The 26,082-nt window shown below is 41.9% G+C and overlaps 2 protein-coding genes across 2 annotated transcripts in view; one reads left to right on the top strand and one right to left on the bottom strand.

The window, feature by feature from the left end:
- Positions 1 to 26,082, top strand: part of NCF4 (neutrophil cytosolic factor 4) — a 57,625-nt gene that overhangs the window by 7,538 nt on the left and 24,005 nt on the right. The window contains exons 2-3 of the mRNA XM_064455385.1: positions 6,772 to 6,920; positions 21,475 to 21,600. The gene's annotated coding sequence lies outside the window, so the exon portion shown is untranslated. The remainder of the gene's footprint in view (positions 1 to 6,771; positions 6,921 to 21,474; positions 21,601 to 26,082) is intronic.
- Positions 3,654 to 12,543, bottom strand: PVALB (parvalbumin). Its single transcript, XM_064455437.1, has 5 exons — positions 12,469 to 12,543; positions 11,943 to 12,010; positions 9,856 to 9,988; positions 9,344 to 9,453; positions 3,654 to 3,880 (listed from the first exon to the last, which is right to left on the bottom strand). The coding sequence occupies exons 2-5, from the start codon at positions 12,001 to 12,003 to the stop codon at positions 3,852 to 3,854; spliced, it is 333 nt and encodes a 110-aa protein (XP_064311507.1). The 5' UTR covers positions 12,004 to 12,010; positions 12,469 to 12,543; the 3' UTR covers positions 3,654 to 3,851.

Raw genomic sequence — 26,082 nt, 5'->3', positions numbered from 1 at the left:
TGCGAATAGTGTGCAATGCCACAGTTTTTAACTCCCTAACAATATTAACACTGTTTTGGACAGAATATTGTTAACGTTTAGATACTATAGCCCAGAGGTTTTGATAAAACTATGTCTGTGTTGCCAAAAAGGAGAATATGAACTGCATTTCCAGTCCTCAGAAGTATTTAGAAACTAGGGAAAAGCGTCCTTACTTCCCCCCAACACACGCAAAGTCAGAAAAGGCAAAAGAAGCAAACAGGCAAGCTTTGAAGAAGTGAGCCAAGTGTAGAAGCAATCGAAGGGCATTAGGCAGTGTTGAGCTCAGGACTGGTGGATAGACTGTAAATATAAATCCCAGCTCAGCTTCTGCAAAGTGAACAGGTGTTACGGCCTCCAGTCCATTGATTCCCAAAATAAGACATGTGGAAAATTGCTGATCCATGAAACTTAATTAAGAGCTTGGCAGGACCCTTAAAGCATAAACAATTATGAATTTGTTGGTTAAGGGTTTGGTAGTGGTAAATGGTGATCGGAGAAATTTTAAGCATTGGTGATGGCCTGTTGGTACAAACCCTTTTTGTTACATGCTAATGTCATTTGTCAGGAAATGATGGTTTGTCAATGGCTTGAGGATTTGGCTCTTCTTCCTTTTGACTTGTAGCTGAGAGTGAGCTGTATTTCTCTCCTAGCAATATATAACACCAGTGTGAGGAAATAGTGTCTTCTTTTGTATGTGTAAACATAATTTACATATCTTAAATCATCCAGTTGTGTCTTGTTACAAACCATTGGCTATGAACCTAAGGAAAGGATGAGTACTGATTATTTAAAATTTCATCTTCAACATGATGGCTGGAGTTGTTTTTATTTTCAAAACTTCTACTGTATTGCAACAGGGGAGAAAATTATGGAACATTTACAGTTCAGAACAAAGAAGAAGATGTAAGATGCTAATTAAGAAATTTAAGGTAAATGTTTCTTGGAGAAACTTGATTTTTCTCCTTTGTTTATGCATGTGAAAATGAAAGCAACTTTCTTTGTGAAATAGTACATTGTAGGGTAATTTGGATTTTTTTTCGTATTTGTCAAGCATACTATAATCCACACTCTGCTGAAAGCCTGATTAAATTTTATAGCAAATTCTGCTTTCTTCAGTCTTTACAGTAGTTTCTGTGACAGTCTTAAAGACATTAAAATGAGAACTATACAAAAATGAATAATTTAATATACTGTATGTATAAAGTTTTATTTTATAGTTTATTGTAATTTAAAATTTTGCATGTTTGCTGCATTTTGAGCCACTACTAGATAACTGCCACCTAACAGGAAAATTATGAGAATTTTTATTAATTGGAAATGGAACAATTCAGGATTTGTGGAAGGTTTGGAAGGAATTTGGGTGGGAAAAGTATGAATCTAAGATAAACATTGAAGAGCCAGCAGTGAAAAAAAGTAATAGTTTGATGATAATTGATAAAACAGTCATTTTAGGGTTAGGCAGAGATTTATTTATGTTACACACGTGTTTGAAATTTTTTTTTTTTGCTTCAGTGATACAGGCATGAAATATTGAAATTTGAACTTTGAATTTAAAATACAGTTAAGAAAAAAAGTGGTTTAAAACAGATTTTATTATTACCTAAGTTCTGAGTATACCAGTTGCATATTTGAATATCCTGACCAAATGCATGTTTAGAATGTCAAGTACTGTCTGCATGAAAAGTAAAGATGGTATTTTAGAGGTCTCTCTACCCATTGTAAGTGGTATCCATATTGTCACGTCTTCAGTTTGAAAGTAAAAGGATATTTCTTTTCATCTTACCTATTACTACATAGCTGAAAAATTTCAGGCCAAATTAGACACTCAGTGTTGCTTTTTTTGGGAGGGATTGAGGGAATAATGTGAAGATAGACTGATATGGGAATCTTTGGGGTCTTCAGACTTTTATGCCAGTAAAATATCCCCATTAATGTTGCTGTAACTTAATTAATTTCACATAATGTACTAGAAATCTTTTTTAGGCTCATTAATGGCTGTGTTTATTTGATATTTGTTCTATTGTGCTATTTTTTAGGAAAGCCTGGATAAAATTTCAGCTTTCATGCCATCCAGTGATACATTACAATATAAATCCTTGGAGGCTTAAAGAATAGAAAGAGACTGTAAAGTGATTTGTTTATATAGCGATTTTTACGTTGGTTTCTGATTCCATGGATCTTCATTTATGATACTTCAATAGCTGTGTTCCTAATGTTTTTTCTGTAGCCCTCTTGTAATTACGCGTTATTGCCACTTGAGGTCAGCATTTGTCAAGAAGTAAATAAACTGTCTTGCTTCATTGCAATCCATTTTCATTTGCTTTATTAAGAATACTTAAAAATCAATACATTCTTCAGATCCATATATACATTGTGCAAAACCAAAGGATTTCTTTTGAATGCATATCAGCTTCAGCAAAAAGTCTTCTTTGCAAGATACTACAGAGTGAAAATCTAGAATGGCTTTAGGGAGTGTTTATTGGCTTCCCAAGCAGCGTCAGGTAATTGCTCTGGCAGAGAATGGTATTCTGTGCAATGTGATGGTGACAGGGTTTCAGCCTTATCTCCATGTTTATGCTAAATTAGTGATAATAAATCTGAACGGAATAAGATATTATTGCTGCAGGGAATAGTTTGGAATCCAGAAATGGCAAACATCCTTCCTTTTTATTGCAGTAGTAATCAATGTTCTGTCGAGACGTGGGGAAGATGCTGCCTAAAAGTGATTCCCCCCATCCTTTAATATTTGCTTTAGAAAAAAAATAAAAATAAAAAGATGAAAAGCATGAGCTGGTGCCAAAGTTACTGAATGGGATTTGGGAAACAATTGTTTAGCTCTTGGCTCTGTCATAGGCTTACTGTTGGCTAGTCATTTCCTTAGCTTGAGTCTCAGTTTCCTATATGTAACTCAAAGAAAGATATTAATTTCCTTGGTAAAGTTTTAGAAGGAATGTTTTTTTGGTGGGATTTTCTGATATACTGTTTTAACAGTGGGAGCATCAACAGTAACATCACACCTGAATCTTGGTGTTCCCTTTCCTGAAATTCATACTGTTGTTTCTTGTGAGTATTCCATTCTTCCTCTCCCACATAGTTGTGTAACATTGCTAGTAAACATATCCTGTGTTTCAGAAGTGACTGCTTTTTAGTAGTTCACAAAGTTATCCCCATGCATGATTGGCACCAACTGATATTCCTGTCCAAAAGTCCCCTGCACCAGGCAAATTTAACAAATGGTCCAGACAAGGATCAATTTACTGATCTCCAAAATGCAGCAGGGAAGATGTAGGTGAAATATTAGGAAATACTTTTCAGCTCTAACACTGATTAAGTCAAAAGAACAAACTGCCAAATGAAGTTGGGTAATTGCCATCACTAGAGATCTTCCAGGCTGTGAGTATGCACCCATTTAGCAGGGGTGGCTTAAAAATACTGCAGTCAGTTTTGCCACAGATCAGAACTTGGACTGAATAGCTATTATATGCATGTTTTATCCCAAATAATTTTTTTAATTTCTTCCCGCTTTACCCTGGCTAGGGATAAAGCAGCAGAGAGGTCAGCAAAAAAGAGTAAAACTTTCTCTCAGCGTGTGCCAAGCTTACATGAAATAAGAAACACGTTATAGTGAGAGAGAATAAAGCCCAGATTGATGTGACCTTTATTATTTTAACAGTGTCTTTCAGCACAATTACAGAGTTGCAGGATTGCAGAGAACAGAGCTGGAGTATAAAATAACATAAATAAATAGAACAGGAGCCAAAGCAGTCAGCAGGAGGTGGTTGGAATTGAACAGTGAAGGATGGGTGAAGGGGTTGCATTGGTCAAAGCCTTTATGATTCAGCCACCATAGTTGCAAATTCTGGAGAAGGGAAAAATTTTTTAAAAATATTAAAAAAAGAAAATGTAAAGAAGGAGGAAGCATATTACTATGATTACAGAGACACTAGTGTAGCAGAAACATCACAGTAACAGAAGAATAAAGAACTCCAAGTTAATTAAAGATAAAGTATGACTTGGGAAATCTTACAGTGAAATGAAAGTACTTTTTTGAGGGTAAGGGAGAAATGCTATACATGCCAGGCTGTCAAGGCTGTCCGCCACTATTCATCTGAAGAACTTGATTAGTTCCCCGTTATTCCTTTGTAAATCTCAATGGGATGAAGGCAAGGACTAGAAATTTAATTTTGCAATGAGATAAATTTCCTTTATATCAGAGTTTGGCAAAGAGGCTCATTAATGAGTCTTTCAGAGTATTTGTGTCCCTATATTTTAAATATATTACATTTAAACTCAATTTTGCAATGGCAAATTGACTAAAAATGACAGATTACAAAAACAGAAGGCTGACACCAACCTCCGTAGCAATCTTGACCACACTAGTGATAAAGAGAAAAATTCCTGTGATATCAGAGGGCCAGGATTTTACCCCATGGCTTTTATTAGTGTTACATCCATAATATTTACATAAATGTGTCTGTCTGCAATTTGGGGTTTTTATGCTGTGGTATGTATAATGCCTTTCAGCAGGGTGATAAAGCATGGAAAAGGCACATCTGTGTCCTGGTGATGAGCTGCCTGGCCTACTGCCCTCTGCATACCGTATTACCCAAGGAGGTTAAAATTCCTGACTCCACCTACCCTTGGAAGAGTTACGCTTGAGAATACCTTGCACAGTTGTGTGTGCCTCAGGGCATCAAGAGTGGCAGACTGGAGGGAATCCCAAGAAGGGCAACAAAGATGATAAAGGGATTAGAGGGTATCTAGAGAGAGTGGTTTATGGGTTTAACTTAATCAGCTGACAGGAAAATGATGAAGAGGGGAGTCAGTCATCTGTAAAGGCTCAAGAGAAAATTATTGAAGCTTGGCATAATGAAGAGTAGTGTCTTGCAACTAAAAAAGAAGATGAAATTAAGTATTTTTAAAAACATTCTAACGTTCAGTTGAAAAATGCTAAACTCTTAACAAGTGTGATCTTTACAGATAGCACTTTTGATGTCACGCCCAGAAAACAGGTTGCCAAACGCTGATAAACCAGACTGAGAAATAAAAGTGTCAGAGGCTTTAAATTAAATCCAAATGTATCCATCGTTTTGAAAGACGTAAATCCAAATTAGGATCAGTGATGCAGATTACTTAACACAAAACGCGTATAAATCCTGTACACAGTGGGTACGTAGATCGAAAGTTTTGCAAACTGAATTGAAGAGATAATACAAAGTAGCTGTGATAGAAACCCAGGCCATTCTGGGAAGAAGAAAAAAAAGAACCCCAAACCAAAAACCAAACCGAAAAAGGCTATGATTATTAAATCACTGTGTGAATAAATCCTGCAGAGAGAAACATGAACTGCAATGGATGAAACCTTTCCAAAAGGGAAAAATAACTGTGCATTTTCTATTAGAACAAGTTGTCATACTTGCTACAGCTAAATTAAATCCTTTTTATAATAATTTGTGTCTATGGAATATATTTGGGAAAGGTTATTCAGACTTGCAGCCAAATATTTTCTATATTATATTATGGTAGTGATATTATCACTTAATGGAAATATATTTTACGGGTACTTTTTGATAGCCAGCAAACCATAAAATACTCCTTTATGAATAACTGCGGTATGCTTTATATTTTTTCCAGGATCTTCAATGTACTTTAAATATTTCAAAGATGCTCCAGTTGAATAATCTTGTAAAATAGTTCAGTATTTATTTTCCTATGAAGGTTAGCCCAACAACAGGTGGCTTGTGGAGGCATTGTGACAAAGTGTGTTCATATATGCAAAACTTCTGAGGTAAGGCACTGTGTATTAGCCCCTGCCCGCTGGTCATTCTTGTAAATGTTTATTGCCTCCAACTGGCCCGTTAGCGAGAGAATCCTTGTGACTGACTACATCCTCTTTTCCAGTTGTAATTTCCTTCCAAGCAAAAATATATCTTTCTTTGCACAAATAATAGTTTTAAATTACAAGGATGTAGACTATTTTGTCATGTAAAATAATATACTAGCTATCTTGCGTCAAAGCTCTGATTTAAAAGGAGGGGATTATTTCACTGTGTTCAGTATAGTTAGTAGTTTACACCAGCCTCATGCATACCCTGTAGTATTTTACTGAACTGACAGATATAATTACAGAGGACATGTTGTAGGCTAATGATTTCTCTCATCAGATTGTATTTTTAACGTTACCCATACAATAGCAAGTCTGTTTCAGAAATTTCATAAGTAATGAATTACACTAATTTATTTTTGAAGATACAAGTGTACAAAGAGGGATAAGAAAAGATGGTCTTGAAAAGGATTTTTCTTTTTTGTCTTGACTTACCTGGGGGAAGACCATGACTTATAAATTGTAATTTTGAATGCTTCATGTCTCATTTTTACAGCATTTAAAGAAAATAATTGAAATATTTTAAAATATCTGCAGAAGTTGAGCTGTATCAAGGAAAATATTTTGACTTACTGGGATAAAAATTTGGATTTGTTCTGTCTACAGTGCATCATCTTTAAGTTCTCTAGGTACTTTCTCTAGTCAATTAATATCAAGAAACTGAAAGTCATGATGTGCATGTCCAGGGCTAACACACAAAATACATTTAAAAATATTACGGGCCAAAATCTTCATTCTCTTTTCTCCTTTTTCTTATAAATGTTGTCCTGAAGCTGACAGAGCTGCTTCAGCATCGCTTCCCAATCCAATCTGGAAGCTACTGTTTGCAGTTTTATTGGGTAAGCTGGCCTGCAATTTTTTTCCAGTTCGTCATCTTCTGTTCACATCAGTGGAAGATGGAGGGGGCTCGACATCACACAGAAGATGATCGTGTCCTGCATGAACAAGCTGCAAGTTTTCAACTGTTCAAAACTGGCAGATCAGCCAAAAATGACAGATCTTGATCGGACAAGAGGTAAGATGGTGGAACTATTTCTGAGCTGAACAGACTTGCAGGAATGATAAAAGGTTTAGAGCAGGAGATCTAAGAGAAAATTTGTCACGTGGGGCCTTTAACTGGAAGAAGGCTGGTTGGGTTGGGGTTAATGTTTGTGATGATACGTCTGAGAAAGATGGCTCTGTGGTGTTAAAAATCCATGAAGATCAGTTCTTACAAGTGCTGTGGGCTCCTGAGGGACAGTGTTCAGGGGCCCTCTGGAGAATTAACGTTAAACCCTGTGAAAGGCTGCATGGTTTGTATGTACTTTAGTGATGTACGAAGCTGATGTTTGAAACAAGGGGTAAAAGTGAGGCCTGACAATTCAATTACAGGGAAACAAACAAATGGTTTGCAACAGAAATACAGCATTGCAATACCGAGTATGAATGTGATGTATGTTTGTGACCTTACATTTTATTTACCTAGGCAGTTATAAAATCTGCAACTGGATTTATGAACCAAAGGAAGAGCTGGAAAGTATCTGTCATCCTCATCCTTCGGTCACAGTCCCAGCTGTTAACTTTGCATGCCTTTCCAGTGTCACAATTCGCTGTTGGAGTCAAATTTAAGAAATGTATAAGAAACCAATAATGTTGTATAGGAGGGATGTGGCCAGAAGAAGCAAAAGGAAAAAGCCCTTCGTTCTCTTCTCATTATCATGTATAAATTCAGAGTAATTCCAGTTCAAAGTTAAGGAAGGGTAAAAGTTGCAGAAGAAAGAGGTAAGGAGAAGAGGTGTTTCATATTGCTTTGTTACAGTGTACTGGCTTTCAGGCATTGTTTCAACTTAAAAAAAAAAAGGTTATGGTCGATCTTAAATAAAAAAGTTAACGCTGTATCCTCTTGTATTAGCCAAAATCATTCTGCAGTATAGTTCTCTTATCCCAATTGATACTGCTTTCATTTTGAAGCCTTCTGGAAATAACCAAAAATGTATCTGATTTGCGGTTGGTGGATCAGCTGTAAGTTTACTTACCTCAATCAAGTTTTCCTCTGAAAGTCTTGCCCACTGATTTTAGTGCCACTGCCACTAATTTTAATTGGACTAAGGAGGACCCATACAATAAAGCACATGAAATTTCAAATGATGGCATGCTCCTCGGGTTCAGCAGCGCTGCTGAAGTTTAGCGGGAACTTCCCCTAGATGCTTCACAATTGCTGCTCTGCAACTGTGGTATAATCATGACCTTAGAAATTTAGAGGCTTTTGTCTAGAAGCAGGATCATAGCCGCTGACGTGCCAGGGTGCTGTGGGCAGGCGGTTTAGCCCATGTATCACTTGATTAGTATGTCAGTGGGTGGTTTTTGTATGTCATTTTTTTCAGCTTCTAAACTGGGAATCTATGTTAGTTAACCTTATTTTGCCTTTTATTACTTTTTAAATTGCTTTTTAGTTGTAGACAATATTTTTTACAAACCCCAGAGATCGGGTAACACAGAGGTGTGAGGTTTTTTAGATATTTTTGGGGATTTCACCCTATCATGTGGCTTGTCGATATGGTGGAAACTTAGCAATTACCTGCTGTCTTGGTGATTTAATACTCTGACCACAAACCTGCTACTATCTCCTTCAATGAGGAAAGATTTAATTCAGAAATGCATCTCTTCATGTCTGATTTAGTTCAGAAATGATCAAAAAAAGATTTAATACAGAAATGCATCTCTTCATGTCTGCTCCAATGTGTCTTGGGGATACAGAAGAAAGAGGAAAAAGGAGAAATTTTATATGTGGGCTAATTTGATTCATCCAAGAGGGAATAGAAGACAGCAGTTTGCTTTTTTAAGCAATGCTGTAAAGGGAAAAGTTGTTCTTTTCATGTAGTTCCCATATTTAGTAAAAGGGAGTGACAAGCTTCCTTAGCTGTGAAGACCCACATAAACACCAGCAAAAACTGGGTAGACAGTCATTGTATAGAAATCCGTAGCAGACTGACTGTGCTTCGAATTTTAAGAGCATTGCTTTGCTAAGTCATGCGTTACTTTTCCTATTTACTAGTCATCAAGCAGAAACGCTGGTACTCAGCTTTTTTTCTTTCTCTAAGTTTTGTGGTCAAGCCCGGGTCTTTGAACTGTCAGTGTCCTGATCCTCACTGCACTGAGACCAACAGAAAAATTAAACTAACTGAAGCAGGAGTTGGATGGGTGCTTGGTGCTGTGCTGTCGTGACTGCAGCGCGGTGTCTGTCAACTCTTGCCCCCTCTAGTGTCAGAACTCGGCTCCTGTTTCCCCTAAGGCCTGCAAGCAGGCACGGCAAACGTAGCAGGGCTTGGCATTTCCTTAAGTCCAAATTGTGCCCTTCAGAAGGTCACAGCCCCCAGTGATTCCTAGATTTCCTCAGTTCTTGTGTGTAAGAGTAATACTGGGTTGTTACTGTCAAAGTTTACTCCTCTAATCACATACCATCAGCGCCAATTTTACCATCACCGTCCTTATCTCCAGCAGCCAGAAGAGCCTTCGTTTCTTTGTCCGATAGGTCTCTTCCATCGGGGGTAAAGCCCTTCAGCACAAACCTAAAGAGGGGGCATGGGAGAAAGGAAAGTTTTTTTAGAACAGTTTCACTTTGTATTTAATTGTACCACTGTTGTGATATTTGAGTTGGAATCCAGGGTCGGATCTTCTGTTATTGACCTTCTTTAACATTCAGGAACAGCACTTTACTCTGAAACGCTGTTTGACTGAAGAGCTCTGTGTGAGGTATTGATCAGTCACGTGTTTCAGGGTCCTGCACTAAAAGCTACAGCTAGCTCCCTCCAACACACTTGAGATCATATAATCAGCAAACAACTGACTTGCACACAAATAATAGTTGAGAGATGGAATTGTATGCTATTATCTAGGGTCTTGTGAAAAATAAAACAAGAAATCAGACTGCTAAGGTGAGGTTACTTGAGAAAGGACATATCTTTACTTACTTTAATTCTTCCTCTTCGATGAAGCCACTTCGATCTTTGTCAAGAATATGGAAAACCTTCTTCACGTCTTCAGGGCTCTTCTTTTTCAGTCCTACCATCTCGAAAAACTTCTTGTAGTTAAAAGATTCAGCCGCTATAGGAGATGAAAACCCAGAGAACTGCTCAGGAAAAGCCACTGACACCTACACCACCCCATACCCGCAGCTTGCTCCCATCCTGCTGCGCGCCCTGCCCTGGCAGGCCAGGCCGAGCCCAGCTGCGGTGGGAGCTGGAGGTGAGGTGGATGTACGGGATGAAGGGAACCCCAGGGGAGAGGGTCACAGCCCCTAGAGACTCCTGGCTCCCCAGTGAGTCGCCATTTTGCAGGTGAAGAGCTGAGCTCCATGGGGATGGAGGCTTGCCCAAGGTCACGCGGGCTGTCTGTGGTAGAGTTGGGAGCTGAAGTCTGACCTGCTCGGTCTCGTTTCAGTGCCTTAAACCCTTTTTTTTTTTTTTTTTTTTTTGCCAAGTTTGACGCTAAAACAGTCATCTGAGAGCAGACTGACTATTAGATTCCAGTCACTTTTTGACGTTTCCACCCCTGGGAAAAGAAACCAAAAAACCCGCTCTTGCTCAAGCAGCACAGAGCCTAGCGTTGACGAGAAGTGCTTCTGAGCACACGGCTCTTTCAGTTCTCTTTCGTTTTTCCTCAAGACTTACCAGCAGCCAGTGCTGCATTTCGACCGCTAAAGGCAATCGTGGTTTTGGGCTCGGGCGCTGCCGGGGAGCGCTGGGCGCTGCCCGTCCGACCCCCGAGGCACGGCCGCCGGGGGGCGGCGGCGGCAAAACCCCGGAGCTATTGGAATCGGAGCCGAGATAAATGATTTTACCTGTCCCACCTCTCCTGTCCTTCAGCCGCACCCGCCTGTGTCCCACCCAAGTAGCCTTGTCTGTGGGGTGGGATAGAAACCCAAAGCGGCGACCTCCAAAACCTGCTGTGGACTTTTTTTTCTCTCTCTCTTCCCCACGCGTCCTTATCCCCGCCGTAGCTTTTCCCATTACATAAAAATAAGGAGGCTGATTCTTTCGGGATCTGCTTGACTGAGATCTGTCATTAGTTGCCCCTAATTGAGTCTGCTGCGGGACTTGGGGATGGCCCCAGAACAATGGAAGCTAATGAGAAAATCAGCTGCTGGGTCGAGCAAAGCTGTCGGTCGGTCCTTCCGACTCCGGCTGCTGAGTTTATTCGGCCTCGGCGGGGGTTGCGCTTCTGTCTCTTTGGGAAGGTCATCGCGGGGAGCGGGACGGAGGGAGGCTGCTCGCCCCGGCGGTGCCATCAGCCAGGGAGTTTTGGGGCGGGGGGCGTGTGTGTAACGCGTGCATCCCGGAGCACCATTTCTGGCGTCTCTTTAAAAGTAACCTTAACTACCTGCGCCGCTGTAAGCGCGACTGGGTTTGCTCAGTTTAGGGGTCGCGATACATTAGAGAGGTGGGGAGTATCTGAGAGCCGGAGTGGTCTGAGGGGGAAGCGGGGACCGCTGCAGCCATTCCTCCTGCAGAAAGCTTCTGCAGTCCAGCAGCGCGCCCGCTTGCTCTGCTCGTTGCCTTCTGCCCCATCCCGAAAAGCAAAGCTCACCCGGGGATTCCGCATAGGAGGCAAGGAAAGAGCGGTTTCCTATCTCCTTGAAACGAGAAACGGCAGTTCTGCGATACCTGAAACTGAATTTCGGGGGTGAGTGGGAAGCTGCCAGCATCCACGGCTGTGTTCCCTATCCCACATCAATCCACCCTGGTTCGCCGAGGCTTTTGTTCCTTTTGAAAGTGTCCTCTCGGTAGAAGCAAAGTCTGTCCGCAGTTACGGCTTACCTTCCTTTAAAATAAATATTTCACCTCCGTAATGTGCAGGGCAACTTTGCTGAGGATGCAACCCTGCGTTTGATAAACCTGTCAGGCTTTCGCCGCACTTCTGAAAAGACATCTGATATTTTGTCTTGCGGGATCCTCTCATCTTCCCCGAGCTTAGATAAATGCCCCGCTACCCTAGGCTGAAGGGACGACGGGGGGGGGGAAGAGGGGGTAGAGGAAAAAAAAAAAGAAAAAGCACTCACCTGAAAAGGCTCCCACAGCCTTCTTGATATCCTCAGCGCTGAGCACGTCAGTCATAGCCATCCTGCAACTGTTTGAACAGGGAAGCAAGTGCGAAAAGATTAAAAAGTGCTTTTCTCATCATTTCTGCTCATATGACCAAAGCTGCAGTGCTGTGTGGGGACGGCACACCGGGAGCGGCTGGAGCCGCGCCAGCTATATAGCTCTGCGTGGGTGAGTGCCACGGGCTGTCGCTCTCCACTTTGCAGAGCACCGAGTAGTCCACGGACGCGAGGGTTCGGCTAAAGAGAAGGGGCCACCGGGACGCCTTTGTGGGGACCGGGGTAGGGCAGCACGCGGGTGGGTGGGGGAGTGGGGGGTCGCTCCCTGCGAGGTTGGGAGACTAAGACTTGCTGGAGCAGCGCCAGGGTCTGTCGCGATAGCGGCTGGAGAAAGAGTTGTGCCAAGGTCAAGTGCTCAAGGGTGCTGTGGCGGAGCCAGTGGTGCAGAGCAGAGCCTTTTCCTTTAGTAAGTCAGGACGAGCTTTACCGGTTATACTCGGTGATGAGTAAGGAACGGCAGCATATGCCAAGCTTCGAGCTGCTCCTGAGGTCGGGAAGCAAATGTAATGTAGCTTTAGAACATTCGCCTTTATCGTTCAAACACTTCAAACCTCTCCCCCTTCTCCCTTCCCCCTCCCCTTCACACACACATATTCCTTTTAGACCTCGTTTCTTTTGGGCCAGTCCATATTAAGCACCATCCTCGCTGAATGAATTATCACATCCCTGCGAATCCTACAGATCCCGTTCGTGATGCGCAATATGCTGCAGAATCTTCCGCGATATGAGGCGGTGAAGCCGGGCTGGGAGGGAGGTGGCGGCGCGGGGAGCTGCCGTGCCGTGGTGGGCTCCTCGGGAGGCACCGGGCGCTTCCCGCCACCGCCAAAACAACGAAAAAAAAAACCCAAAACCCACGTTTAGGAATTATAATGTGTTTCCTAGGATTTGGTTTGTTTTCTCCAGGAAACTCTGCCCATGTGGCAAGCGGTCCAGCTCGTTCGCAGAGGTTGGGCAGGAGCCGTTTGGCTGAGATAGCCCAGGCTGGGCCCGGTGGTAGGGCAGGTCCCGGCACAGGGGTTGGGGGTGGCATCTCCGCTTCGGAAAGGTGGGGGGGGACAACACAGAGCCGTGGCAGGGAGATCCCCACGCTGCCGCCGTGGGTACAGCCCGGTCCCGCCGAGGCAACGGCACCCTTGTCCCTGACCGGGGCCGCTGGAGAGCGGCCTGGGAAAGGCGGCGGCTGCTGCCAGGACTCGGGTGGCTCTGTCGGCGACTCCTCGGGGCTTTTAAAAGTACATGCCCCTCCTTTTCTCCGCGGCCCAAGTCCAGCTCTAACGGGTGAGTCCTTAGCATCCCACTGAGCGCAGAAGGACTGAGGAGGAGGTGTCATTGGGGTGGCCCCCCTTTTTTTCCCCATTTTTTAAACAGCGAGTCTTCGTGGTGGGCGGGACTGTCGTTTTTCTCCCGTGGGAACTTTTCCCCCCCCTCATTTCCGTGTATTTCCTGAGATACAAGAAATGGTTAGTTTTCTCCAAGGACAAAGGAGGAGGCGGCTGGGGGAGCCGAGTCCCTCTCCCTAGGCTGATCCTCAGGGATGGAGGAGCTGCGCGCTGGGATGCTGACCCGAGATAAACCCCAGCCCCGCAGAAGGGCTCCCCGCATCCTCCCGCGTGGGTAGCCCTCGCCCAGCTGCCCCCACTGATTCGGAGCTGGGAGGTGAGAGGGTGCCATAACACGCCGGTAACTCGGGTTACCGGGGTCTCTTGCTTGAGCGGAGTTCAGCTTGGAGGACGGATTTGAAAAAGCCTCGTGTAGCGCAGGTTCAAACCCAACCATTAGTCTGTTTTACGCTTAGGTTAAATGTAGACCCATCGATACACAGCTGTTGTGCGTGGTCTTCTATCATAGGCGTCCTTTTCCTTGACTGCCAGAAGAGAGACGAGCGCTTTCTGCTTTCCAGCTCAGGCGCATCCCCGCTTTGCCAATCCCAGCACCGATGCAGTCTGCAAAGGAGCCGGGCCTCAGTTTCTTTTCTTTCTTACGAACCTTTTGCGAACCCGTTGCTGCGGCATCCTGGTTCTAGGAGCCACAGAGCCTCCTTTTAGGTCCCTGCAAAGAGGAACGCGCCTGAGCATCCGCCAGTCAAGATGCTCCCGTCGCGGGTGACTCGTGTTTCGGCGTGAGCCCGGCTCTGCTGACAAGGCAGCGCACATTTGGAGGGCTGCCCTGGCAGGGAACTCGAGGCCGTGGCTGGCAGAGGCGACGGGCAGCGCTGCCTGCTGTGTTGGCAGTCGCCGGGCAGGTTAAGTAGCCTCAAGCCAAGAAAACCGGGCGTCTGAGGCGCGTTCCCGTGGCCCCGCACCCCCGTCCTGGGGATGGGAGCCCGGCGGCTCCCTCCGCATCCCTAAGGATGCGCGAACCGCCCCGTTTTCCCTCGCCATCGGATCCTTCAGGCCACTGGGGCCTAATCACGCTGTGAAGGAGAAAAGTGAGACGTGGCCGAAAAAAACCCCCGAGGCTTCAGATCAGGTGGAAGAGCCGTTTGTATGGCGTAAACGACGCGTCCCTCAGCCTCCCTGGGCCGTGGGGGATCCGGCACGGAGGGGTGACCGAGGCCCGCCCCTGATCGCAGAGGTGCTCATCCGTTTAAAGGACAGCTAGCAAACTTCTAGAAGCTTTTAACCACCAAGCTTTAGTCGAAACTGTTCTGTTATTCTAACATAAAAGGCGTTTCACGAGTTGGCAGTTCCACACTCGACCCTTCACCTTTTTCTCATCACCCCTGCGAGATGAATGACGCGTTTTTCTTTATTTCTGAGATTTTGCCAATTTTCCCGCCCGAACTGTTTGCTAAAATCCGCACCGTGGATTTCCAAGTTGCCTGCGCAGAAGCTTTCGTACAGACCAGCTCCCCCTTCCACTAGCGCCAGAATGATGCTGCTCTTCCTAAGTAAACGATCAAGCAAATTAAGTAGCAATCAACCCGCCCTTGTCAAAAGCAAACAGTCCGGGGAGAAGCTGATGAACAGCAAGAAGCCCCCGCGCCAAAAGCTGAAGCACCAAAGCCCGGAGTCCTTTGCAAAAAGGGTGACACATTTCCTTTTTCCTCCTAACGACCACACCAAGGAAAGCAACTTCATCCCGTCGCTTACCACCGTCTCTGCACAAAGATTTCATTTCTGCGACGTGTTTTGGAGGGGGTGGTGGTGGTGTTTGCCTTTGCTTCGCGACTGAGCATTTCAGCAAATTCTGTTCACCGAGTCCTTGCTCGCGTCCTCCTTCCCTGTCTCCCCTCCCCTCCTCTCTGTCGTGGTTTCCCTTTTCTCACTTTCTCCCCTCCTTTTCTCCTCGTCCCCCCCTCAATGTGGTCACCTATTTCCTCCTTTCAATAGCCCTTTCTTTCTTCTCGTTTTCAGCCTTCTCGGCGGGAAGCCGTTCCTCTGTGTTTGGAAGATTTGCACCTCTTTGCCTCTGGGCTTTTGTTTGTGGGAAGGGGGATAGAGTCGGAGTGATGGAAGATAGCCTTATCTCCTTTCCCTCGGGCGAAGGTCCTGGGTTCCCGCCGGGAGCGGGCGAATCCACGTTTGCTGTGGAAGTTTGAACGTTTTCTTGCTACTTACCTTTTGGATCTCTCCTAAGCACGCTTCAAAAGGGTGTTAGGTATGGAGGTGGTCAAAAAGAGGTGGAACTCGGGGTAGGGACCCCACTTATATAATCTCTCTTGCTCTATTTTCGGCAGGTGATACCCACTCCTCACTGGTATCAGATATTCAGGGGTTTTGGTGGCGGTGTCACATTTATCTTTCCCTTAACTAATCAAGGAACACTATTAATAATCCTTGGCGCTCACCTTCCCCTGGCTGTGAAAACCTGTTGCCTCGGCGAACTGAGGGTCCGCTTGAAACTTTATTGTTTAAGGGTAGAGGCAGGCAGTATGAATCAGCGGTCTGGGGGCAAACGTGCTTCATCTTCCATCAGGTGGAGGAGGTGGCGTCGGGAAGATCTGTCACCATGAATCAGGAGGTTCAGACCGAGAGTCGGGGCTCCGCTCAGAGGGAAGGGAATAGGAAGATGCAACCTCTCCATCAGAGTGAGGGACAGCGATGAATTACATTGAGGAGTTTATCCTTTTCTTTCTTCAGCCCCGGCAGATGCTACTCGAAACAAGAGAGAACAGCCCCAAAGTGCCTCCCGCACCTACAGCTGCAACATTCAGCTTTACCTCTTGGCCTTGAAGGAAGGTAGAAATAATTTTTCCTGCAGGCAACAGCAAACTCAGCTGCGTAATTCTGGTTCCTCCTACTTACAGGGGCATCGGAAACCTCCACTCTGGGCCCCGCTGGGCAAGATGCTGTAGAAATCTAAAAAATCTGCAGCCTGAGCTTTCCTAGGAGAGGCAGAGTGTTGTGAATGAAGAGACACTACATACACAGTCGTAATACATTGACTGTAACCTTTTCAGCATATAAATTCTCTTTATGCTGAGTTGCTCGTTCCAGGGAAAGACACCTTTGAAGACACCTCTATTTTTACTCTGTCAAGCAATAACAACAACAATAAAAATGCCATTGAGACCTATTTGCCATTCTGTAATCCATCTAGGGACACTTTTCCTGATATTTAATGTTTTTCTGGCAAAGGGAATAATTTTATAAAGGACTATGAATCACATTTATCTGGAGTATATTTGTGAGTAAAAAGAAAAATCTTTTATGTTTCAGGACTCACACTCAACAGTTCTTAGGTTAAAAAGCAACCAAGGCTGTTGTGATACAACTGAAATGATCTTTTGGGAAAGGCAGGCGCTGCAAAAGTGAGATTTGATTTTTTAGCTTGATTAATTGATCCTAGAAGGGAGAAAAGATAATTGAGGTATGTATGGGATAAGAATATTTAAAAATACTTCTCTACTGCCAGTATAATTTTGATGCCAAGTTCTGTGATAAACTGGAAATTCTCCAGCAGCTTTAGACAATTTCTAAAGAGGAAGCTTTATTGAATCAAACATGACAAAGGTTAATTCAATCAGTTTAATGTTCTCTCTCTTACTTATTTTTATTACACTTTCTGTAGTAGTTTTTCAATTGTCAGTGTCTACAAGAGCAGGGGAAGTAATATTACCTTTCAGGTAGCCTCCTTTATTTCTCACAAACGCTGTCCCTGCGCCCTAGCTCAGGGCAGGTGAGACTTTGTATTTAATTGCAATGCGAGATAGCTGGCTCTTGTGGGTCAACATGTTTCAACCGACTGGTGTGCTGCCTTTGGAACGGTATGATTCATGGCACGCTGTTCTCTAAATTCAGTGATGTGGGGTTTTATATCGCCTTGATGTAGTACCGAGATTAGATTCTGGTTTAGAGATACCAGTGTCTTGTGGTTGTTCGCTGGATGCTCTATTCCTATTTGGTAGCTGCTGGAACAATTTTCCCTCTTACCGTCTTTGGCAGCTTAGAGAGGATAAGGATTGTAGGACTGCCTTTTTGCCTACTGGAGTGTGACTTCCGTTTCTGTCTGTTCCGTTGGAATGAGTGCATTTGTCCACTGGTGAAAGGAGAGCAAGTGCAGGGCTAGTCGTTGTGATTCCTCTGTGTAATTCAGCCATGTGTAAGCAATCCTGATTAGTGGAAATCCTTTCTTATCCTTTTAGTTAGTTCCTACTCAGGCCTATTTACAAAGAGAGAAGCAGATTTATGACTGCATCAGGCATATACTAAAGTCTTTATTTGTTATGTGTCAAGTATTTAATTAATTAAAAGGGGTTTTGTTGTTGGGATTTTTGTTTTTGTGGTAAGAAAAATACAATCAAAATCTGACACTTCCAGGTTATTCGTACAAATCTGCCTGAAGTTGAAAGACACGGAGAGTTGTGGCAACAGGATCACTGAGAGTTCGCCTATGTGAAATGACAGAATTTAGGGAGGAAGTTCATGTTACTGCACTCATCAGTTTCAGGAATGTGGTTACATATTTATCATCTTCTCAATCAGGTTCTTTCGGGAAAAGATTAGGTCTGGGCTTCCCCTTTAGGATACATATACACTGCAGAGTTAATTGGGGTGGTCATCCATTACAGTTTCTCTTTCCCACCACACATAAATAACTATAATCTGAATAATAAGGTGCTCCAGGTCCACATCAGCCAAAGTACCCAAATTTTTTGATGTTATCATCATAGTGCTAGCATGGGACTTTAAAAAGGAAGCTTGTCCTGCTGCTATCGCCCATGTGTGGTACGTGTGTCGTGACAAGCAACTCCAGTCTTCAGGGATACCAGTCAGCCACCCTCCTGCGTTTCTTTTCCTACTTACTTGTTAAAGAAGCCATATGACTTCCTTTATTTGAAAGCATATTTTAAAATTTAGAGGTTTCATTGATAAGAAATGTTTCTTGGTTGCCAGTTAACATTCCTCTTTTATATTTTTATCTTATCAATATCTCATATAAGCCTCTGGATCAGCCTTTTCCTCTGTCGTCTTGGTGCTTATGCCTTTCATCTGGTTTCACGAACAGTTATAATGTCCTTGAGTCCTAGGGTTAGCCAAGCTATAGAGAGTTATTTATTTTACATGTTTCCTTATGAATCAGCCTCTCTTGACCTGTAATCATTTTTTCTTACTTGTTTTTGGAATTCCTCTGGTTCTGTTGGCATCTTGTTGGTATTGTGATGCCCAGCATAGTGTGGAGTTTCTTTGCTGTATGAGATTGTAGAGTATTCAAAAGTATCTGTTATAGTCTCCAACCTGTTATATAAGACAAGAATGATACACCATGTTGAATTTGCTGCAGTCCAAGACTTCTGTACAGTCTAGTATCCATCCACATTGCATTTAGATTTGGAAAGAATTCATGCAACAATTTAAAATCTTTTAAAAAAAATATTTTTAAAGAATCTTTTAAAAAAATATGCCTGCAGCATATTTTGGTTAAAAACACTTTGAAGCCTTTTATAGCTGACATTCATTGTCCAGGAACTCCTTCATTTTTCTCTACGGCAAAGCTCAATGCTGGTCTCACCTGTGTTTAGAAGCAGGATAGGAATCCTTACAATGGCAGCATTTTCTCTGATGTTTTCCCTGTGACTTATGACATGAGTGTATGTGTCTTCCTCCTGCTCCTGCTATCAAACTTGCCCCTTCTCACAGGGCCCTTGGTATATTGTCCTCTTTCATCTTACTTCTAAAAAAAAAGGAAGAAATATCATATTGCTATCCTTTTGAGGTGAAATGACATGCCTTAGGTGCTCCGTGTAACCACAAACCATACAATACTGTGATTCAGGATTCCACAAAGCCTGTACCACAAGTCTTTTGGAGAATTAGGAGTAAACATTTAATTAATGTAACACAACTGGGAATTATTAGGAAGACGAAATGTCAATACCGACATTAGAAATTGTCCAGAATTTTAGGATAAATCTCTCCTGGCTAAAGTACCACTAAACCTTTCATGCTGGTGAATACAACTTACAGCTTTTTCAAAAGATATTTATGTAGTAAAGAATGTAGCATCTATTACATTTAGTCTGCCAAGGATGTTGTGATGTTGGGAGCTTTCTTGTGTTGGAGAGGAGAACGGACAAATTCCTGGAAGAGAGATCCATTGAAGCGTACCAAACTCACAGAGGCCACATCCAGCCTGTGAAGTTCCTGAGCTAAAGTGGTTGGAATTTGGGATAGGATTAGGGGGAAGTGTCATCATGTGATTTCCTTGTGCTTATGCTCCTCCAAAGGCTTTTGCCTCTGTCCACTGTTGGGTACAGGATACCGGGTTAGATGACTAGAAGAAACTTATTTTGATCCTCAGGGTGATTCTTAATTTATTTTCCTCAGTGTAGTTTATAATACCACACACGTGTGAAAAGTGGAAGGATCAGGTGGACAGAATGTATATGAAAAATAAATCAGTTAAAAGAATGACTCACAGTAGCCATAGAAAAAACCCCTTTTTCTTAATATAAAACAGGAAACTTCGATCTATGCTTACTGTGACTTTTTAGGCTGCATATGAACATATTTGTTCAGGTATATATATATTTTACACTGCTCCTCTGTGACTGAAAATGTTGGTTGTTTTTAATATACTAATTATAATTTCCTTCTGCCAGATGGAGGATATCAGACTGACTCAAGCTTTTTAGGTTCCATTACTTCTTCATAGTCCATGCAAGGGACTATTCTTTGGTTTGCCTGCGAGAAGTCTGTATTCCTAGGATCAAATCTTAATGATTCCATTTTTACATACGACTCCTCTGATAATTGGCTCAAAAGCTGGAAATAGCAACTGACTACAAGTGATACCCCAGAGGCTAGAAGTAGGTCATTAATAGTCCATACTACCAGTGGGCTTTGGGGAATCTCCAGCTTGTATTGCAAATGGTGTGGAAAAGAAAGTTAAATGTCTTTAACAGCATCACCCAAAGGAGATAATAGAAATGAAAAACAGTGATAGGTGTTTCTGTGTAAAATCCTGGTGAGAGTTAGGCTCAGATTACCAAACAGGAAAAAAGCTAGTGCTGAAAGAGTACGTCTGTGTATCATAACACCTCTTAGCAATTCTCAAATGGATCCTTAGAGCAGGAAAAAAAGCTGTTAGTCCCAGTGGGAAACCCTGACCCCAAGGTTAAGAGAATGGAAACAGTTGGTTTTCTCTACAGCAGACACTTGTGGGTATCAGACATTTGTCATAATTGACACTCTGGTGTTGTTCACACCGGGATGGATAAGCCCATGTAATTATTACCACAGGGGTTATATTCCAGAAAAACTAGCACAGCAGAAAGATGGCTTCATTACTCATTCCCATTTATACTGGGCTGCTGGCAGGAGAGCAGTCAAAGCATTTAGATCAGGGCAAACAGCTTTTGGGGAAATTTTACCTCAGTTTTAGCAGTTGGAATCTTGTGGTAACCCAGATTTTGATAGGTATTCTTTAATGAGTCTGGTTGTTTTTATTCTTACACTGTTACAATTTGTTTCAGAGCTGTTAGTGCGCAGTGAGATGGATTTAAAAGTCAGAGGTTTGCAAAGGAGTCATATATTTCTGGGTAAACAGTGAGTGGGAAGAATTTTATAGCAGTGATGCTTAAATGGCAAGTTGGGGCTTTTCCTGCCAACCTCCCAAGTAGAAATTGCTGGCTAAGAAAGTCTATAACTAGCAGCAGAAAAGGAGTGAGGTTGTGTCAGCTGTTTATTTATTGACAATTTTTTAATTAGAAAACAATTCTTCCACTTACACAACTGGCAAATGAGATATCTTCTCAGGTTTAGGTCATGATTTGAATCCAACCAAGGAGAATACCAGTAAAAGTCATTATTCTGTAGTACTGTTTCAGTCACCCTGATGAGATGAGTTGAACAGCCCCGGTCCAGTTGTTAATGAACAGATACACACAAAAAAACCTTATTGCACTAAAATAATATCTCCATGTAGTTCATGGCCTGAATCAGACCCAAACACTTAATTCTCCTATACTTTCTCTCCTTTATCTCTTTAGGGATGGCTGCAGGAAGGAATTCTCTACTCTTGTTACCTATGCTAAACTTCTTAAGAGGATGGGTGGGCATTCAAGTGTTAGTTTGTCCAGCATCATTCACTTCTGCTGCTTCTGGGATTCCCTCAGGTAAGTGTCAAACTGAAAATCTGAGATGATCTTTTGTAACATCCTTATCCTCTGTCTTCTGGAGATAATTTTATTAAAGAAAGACTCTCTGGCATATTCCTAAGGGAAGTATATTTTCCCTGCCATTACCAGTGTACCACAACTTCTTCTTACAACTCCCTTTTAGATATCCCTTCTGATAATCATCTTATCACCTTGTTCATAATCCTGTGTATGGGGATTTCTTTTTTCCTCTAGGCAATGTGTGAAAAAGTTTATTCCCATGATTTAAAACATTATTTGTGAAAAAAAAAAAACCCAAAACAAAACCAAACCCACAGTTTTATTGGACCAACACATTTTATAGAAATGTACATTACATTTTCTTATGTTCTGCACATCTGTATTGATGCTCGTTATGGGCATACTTTTTTTCTTGGGTGTTTGTATTGTTTCTCCTCCCTAAAAAGGTTCACAGTGGCAATCTCTTACATAAATCACCTTCTTGCAGGGCCTTTTTGCACTCCTTTCAAAACTTTGTGAGTATTCCTTGTATAGGTAGAAGAAATGTAACACATAAGTGGAGCATCAGCATAGCACGTGGTACAGATCTGAATTATATACAACAGCACTTTTAGCTCATGCTATGGCATTTTGACAGTTATTTGTAAGAGGCAGTAGCTCCCAGGCCATTTGAGTTTTGATCTCAGTGGGACACAGAAGCGGCTGTCTTGAAGAAGAATGAGATATTTCAACAAAGTGATCATTAATATCTTCGTTTTAGGTGAAGCAGAGACTTCAAGATACAAGTGATGTGTTGATTGGTGGCACTTTGCCTCTTTGAAATATGTAATCTCTGTTATTTTTCTGCACTTCTGTTGACATTTCTACCCTCTAATTGGGGGAGGAAAAAGCTGGTAGCAGGGCATACTAAAAACCTCGTTGATCTCTGAGGTAGTGTTCCTCCGTGTCTTCCATTGCTGTTGTCTGACTGTCTTGGGATTTATTTTTCCAACAACACTTTCTCTTGTTAAAGGGCAGACAACTGAAAAACCAACAAATCAACTGTTTGCATGAGACCACGCAATATAGTGGCACAAGTAATTGCGTGTTGCATCCTGTCCTGGAATAATAATTTCAAAAATGGACCATCCTTTTCTTTTTTGTTGCTTTAGATCTTGATTGTGACAAGTATAGCTGGTGATAGCAGTTTCACTTGGGTAGAGCAAAGGGATCATCCCTTTCACAGAGAGGATCTGTTTGTTACTTGACCTCTTGTTTGCTATCAGATTCACTCTGTGTATTGCCAGAATGTTGTCTGTTTTCAGTTGGGCCTCTCCTACCCTTTCTTAATAAGCTAGATTTTTTCCTAATTATTAATATTATTCATAAGTATGTTTATTAGAATAATGCTTAAAGCTGTAAACACAAGAGGCAGGGGAAGGAGAGTGGCTCTTCCTTCTCCCAGGAGAGGGAAAGTTTGCTAATGCCTTGTGAGGGAATGACAGATGATTTCTCTCTCAGGTTACACACGCTCTAAATCCTCTTCACTATTTCTCTCCAGGAACGAGGAGACAGATGCTACTGTAACAACACAGAACTTGTGCAAAGCCCTTACAAGGACCCTTTATTACTGCTATGAGTAAAACCAAGTGACTTTCTTAGTCTTTCATCCTATTTTTAGAGAGGTTTACATTTCTGAAGGACATATTTGATTCCCTTAAATGGCTTTGGCTAGTTTTCTGTTGTTGACTTTCCCCCCCCCACCTTTTTTTTTTTAGTATGATATGGGAGGATGAAGGTGGGAGAAAGCAAGCGTCTGTTTCTCTGAGATGTTTTGTTGGAATTTGTTAACCTGACATTTCGCGTGCTGTGATGTGCCCAATTCCCTTTCTAGCTGTTTCTAGTAGCCATGGGGATACAGACAGCAGAAATCACACTTCTCACACACATTTTCTCTCCTGAAAAAAAAGCTGGTGAAAATGATAGACAAATGATTTTGGAAACAAATCTTTGATGTGTCCTCAAAGTAAATGCTATGAAATGTTTGGAGTGGAAGTTTGGTTTTATTTCACTAGTTTACTGTAACCTGGTTTGCAAGAATTGGTTTTACCTCGAGAGCTGTAGTCTCAACTCAGTTGTCCTTTTAGGACCTGAGCCATCTTCCACGGTTGTCATTGGGACTCTTTCTGGTGTTTTTAACAGAGACTTCACCAGGCTGCTCTTCTAGAGATTTTTACAGAAATTGCAAAGAGATAGGAATCAATTAGTACCACTGAATAATTACTTTGTAGAGAGAAGGCCAGTCTGTTAGGAATTCGATTGACACCATCAGTCTAAGTGGGTACTGATCTCTTGTTAGATATCAGTGACTTCTGAAAACTACTGATGGTTTAGATTGCAATTACTGTCTCACACGTGAAAAATCTGTACCTTATGCCACTTCCTCTTAAGCATCCATCTTTTTTCTATGTGCTTTTTTACTTTTTAAGAAAGAGTACATACTGGACTGTCCCTCTTTTGTTTTGTGTGGCTTTTTTTTTTTATGTGTGTGTAAGGGTACATAATTGTCCCTCTTCTGACATATAATTACCATAGGAGTTCACAGTTCTGGAATAATAAGGGATTATCATATATTTTCATCAAAACTAACCAACTAATGATGTTGACATGCAAATTATTTAAGACACTGTGTTTCACTGCTTACTAAAAGGAGAAGTGAGAGCAGGAGGGATATCTGTTCTGATGATTACTTTTGAGTGTGAGTGAGAGAAGTAGATAAGGGAATGATTGATTGTGTGAGGACAAAGACTGGGGAACAGATACGTACATACACACACAGGCACACATATGTGTGTGTATGTGAGAGAGAGATATATATATCTTTCTATATGTAGATAAATTCCTTTTCACCATATGTGTGTCAGTTGGAACAGATGTCTCAAGCACGCATGCTGCCTTAACCTAAGTGTGTGTGTACACATACCTCCTCCATATATAATATACGCACTTGTAGAGGAAAGTACGTACCTGTGCTAATTTATGCACATGTATGCATGCAAACACCTGATATGGCGTTAATGAGAAGTTTTTTCAGTAGTTGAGCTCTTGCTCTTATAAAATCAGGGAAATTGTTGATCTTGAAAAATGTGTGGAAGCTTTGAGAAACCTTTAGAAAAAAGCATGGTTCTCCTACCTCTTGGTAAGTGGAACATTTGGATCTTTCTGCTCCACCTCCCCTACCAGAAGTGCATCTGATACACTGTACCGCGATTTCAAAGTTTAATTTAGCTTAACTCTTGGCCGCAATCAACCGCTGATAAATTTAGTTGGGGGATTAGGGAACCTTAAAGACTAATAGCTCCTTAAAAGGAGCCTGAAGATGAGACAGCAAACCAAAAACATCTTCTAAACTCTTCCTTAGAATGGTAGCACACCATACAGTCATAGTTTAGAGGAATAAATAGCTTGTTTTCAGATGATAAGGGATTTTTGTAGATATGGACAGTTGGAGAAAGAAAACCAAATGTAAGTATTTAAGAGAAGTGAAGGAAAGAATATCCTGACTGGAATCAATAGCATATAGCAAACACCCTTCTCCTGCAGTTCTAGATCATTTGCTATCCCATAAAACATTAGCTATTGTTGACTCCTTTTCCCATTACATCTTTTTTATAGACTGTCACGTTTAGATGAAGTCTTTGCACTTCTGTGGCAGCATTAATTCAAGTGTGGATTCTTAAGCATGGCTACCGCATCTTCTTAATGCTGTCTGTGGGTAGTAAAGTAGATATGTTGACCAGTACTTCATATATGCAGTCAAAAATGGAGACTCAAACCAAATAAATACAAGAAAACTCGGTCAGATATTTATTTGGAGAATAAACTTATTAGAAATGACTAGAAGTTTCTTTTCCTAAATGCTTATTTCTCACTTGTTTTTATACTGCATCAAATTTTGTAGATCCAACTGTAACTAGGGCCTTCCTAAGTATTGTACTTATATGTATCATAGCGAGAAACAATTCTTATGCCAAAGACACTGTGATCTTGCACAGCCTTCTGTTTTATGCTTAACTTTTGATCTATGAATAGTCCCTCTGAAGCCAGATTTGGAGCCTAAATGAGAATCCAGTAACTATTTTATGCTTTTTTCCCCCTTGTCTTCTTCATGCCTTCTTCTGCTATCGCACAGCTACATTTTCAGTTTTTCTATTGTGCAAAGGCCCAAGAAAGGACTTGGGTGAGAAAAGGTTAAAAAGAAAAAAGTATTTGAATAATTATTATTTAAATTAAGATGGAGTAATCATTTGATAAAGTTTAAATCTGCTTAAAAAGAAATGTCCTTTCACACAGTGTTTAATTATCTTGTGGTTTTAGCAGCTGGATGGCTATTATTTCAGCAAAGAGTATATTGAGATTTGAAGAAGGATTATATGTAAAAGTAGAGTATCTGCTGTTAGCCTAGCTAAATCTGGTAGACTTTGAAAGCATACGACAATC

The sequence above is a fragment of the Phalacrocorax carbo genome, chromosome 1, assembly GCF_963921805.1.
Source record: "Phalacrocorax carbo chromosome 1, bPhaCar2.1, whole genome shotgun sequence".
NCBI lineage: Eukaryota > Metazoa > Chordata > Aves > Suliformes > Phalacrocoracidae > Phalacrocorax > Phalacrocorax carbo.
This window is presented reverse-complemented; position numbering and strand designations above follow the sequence as displayed.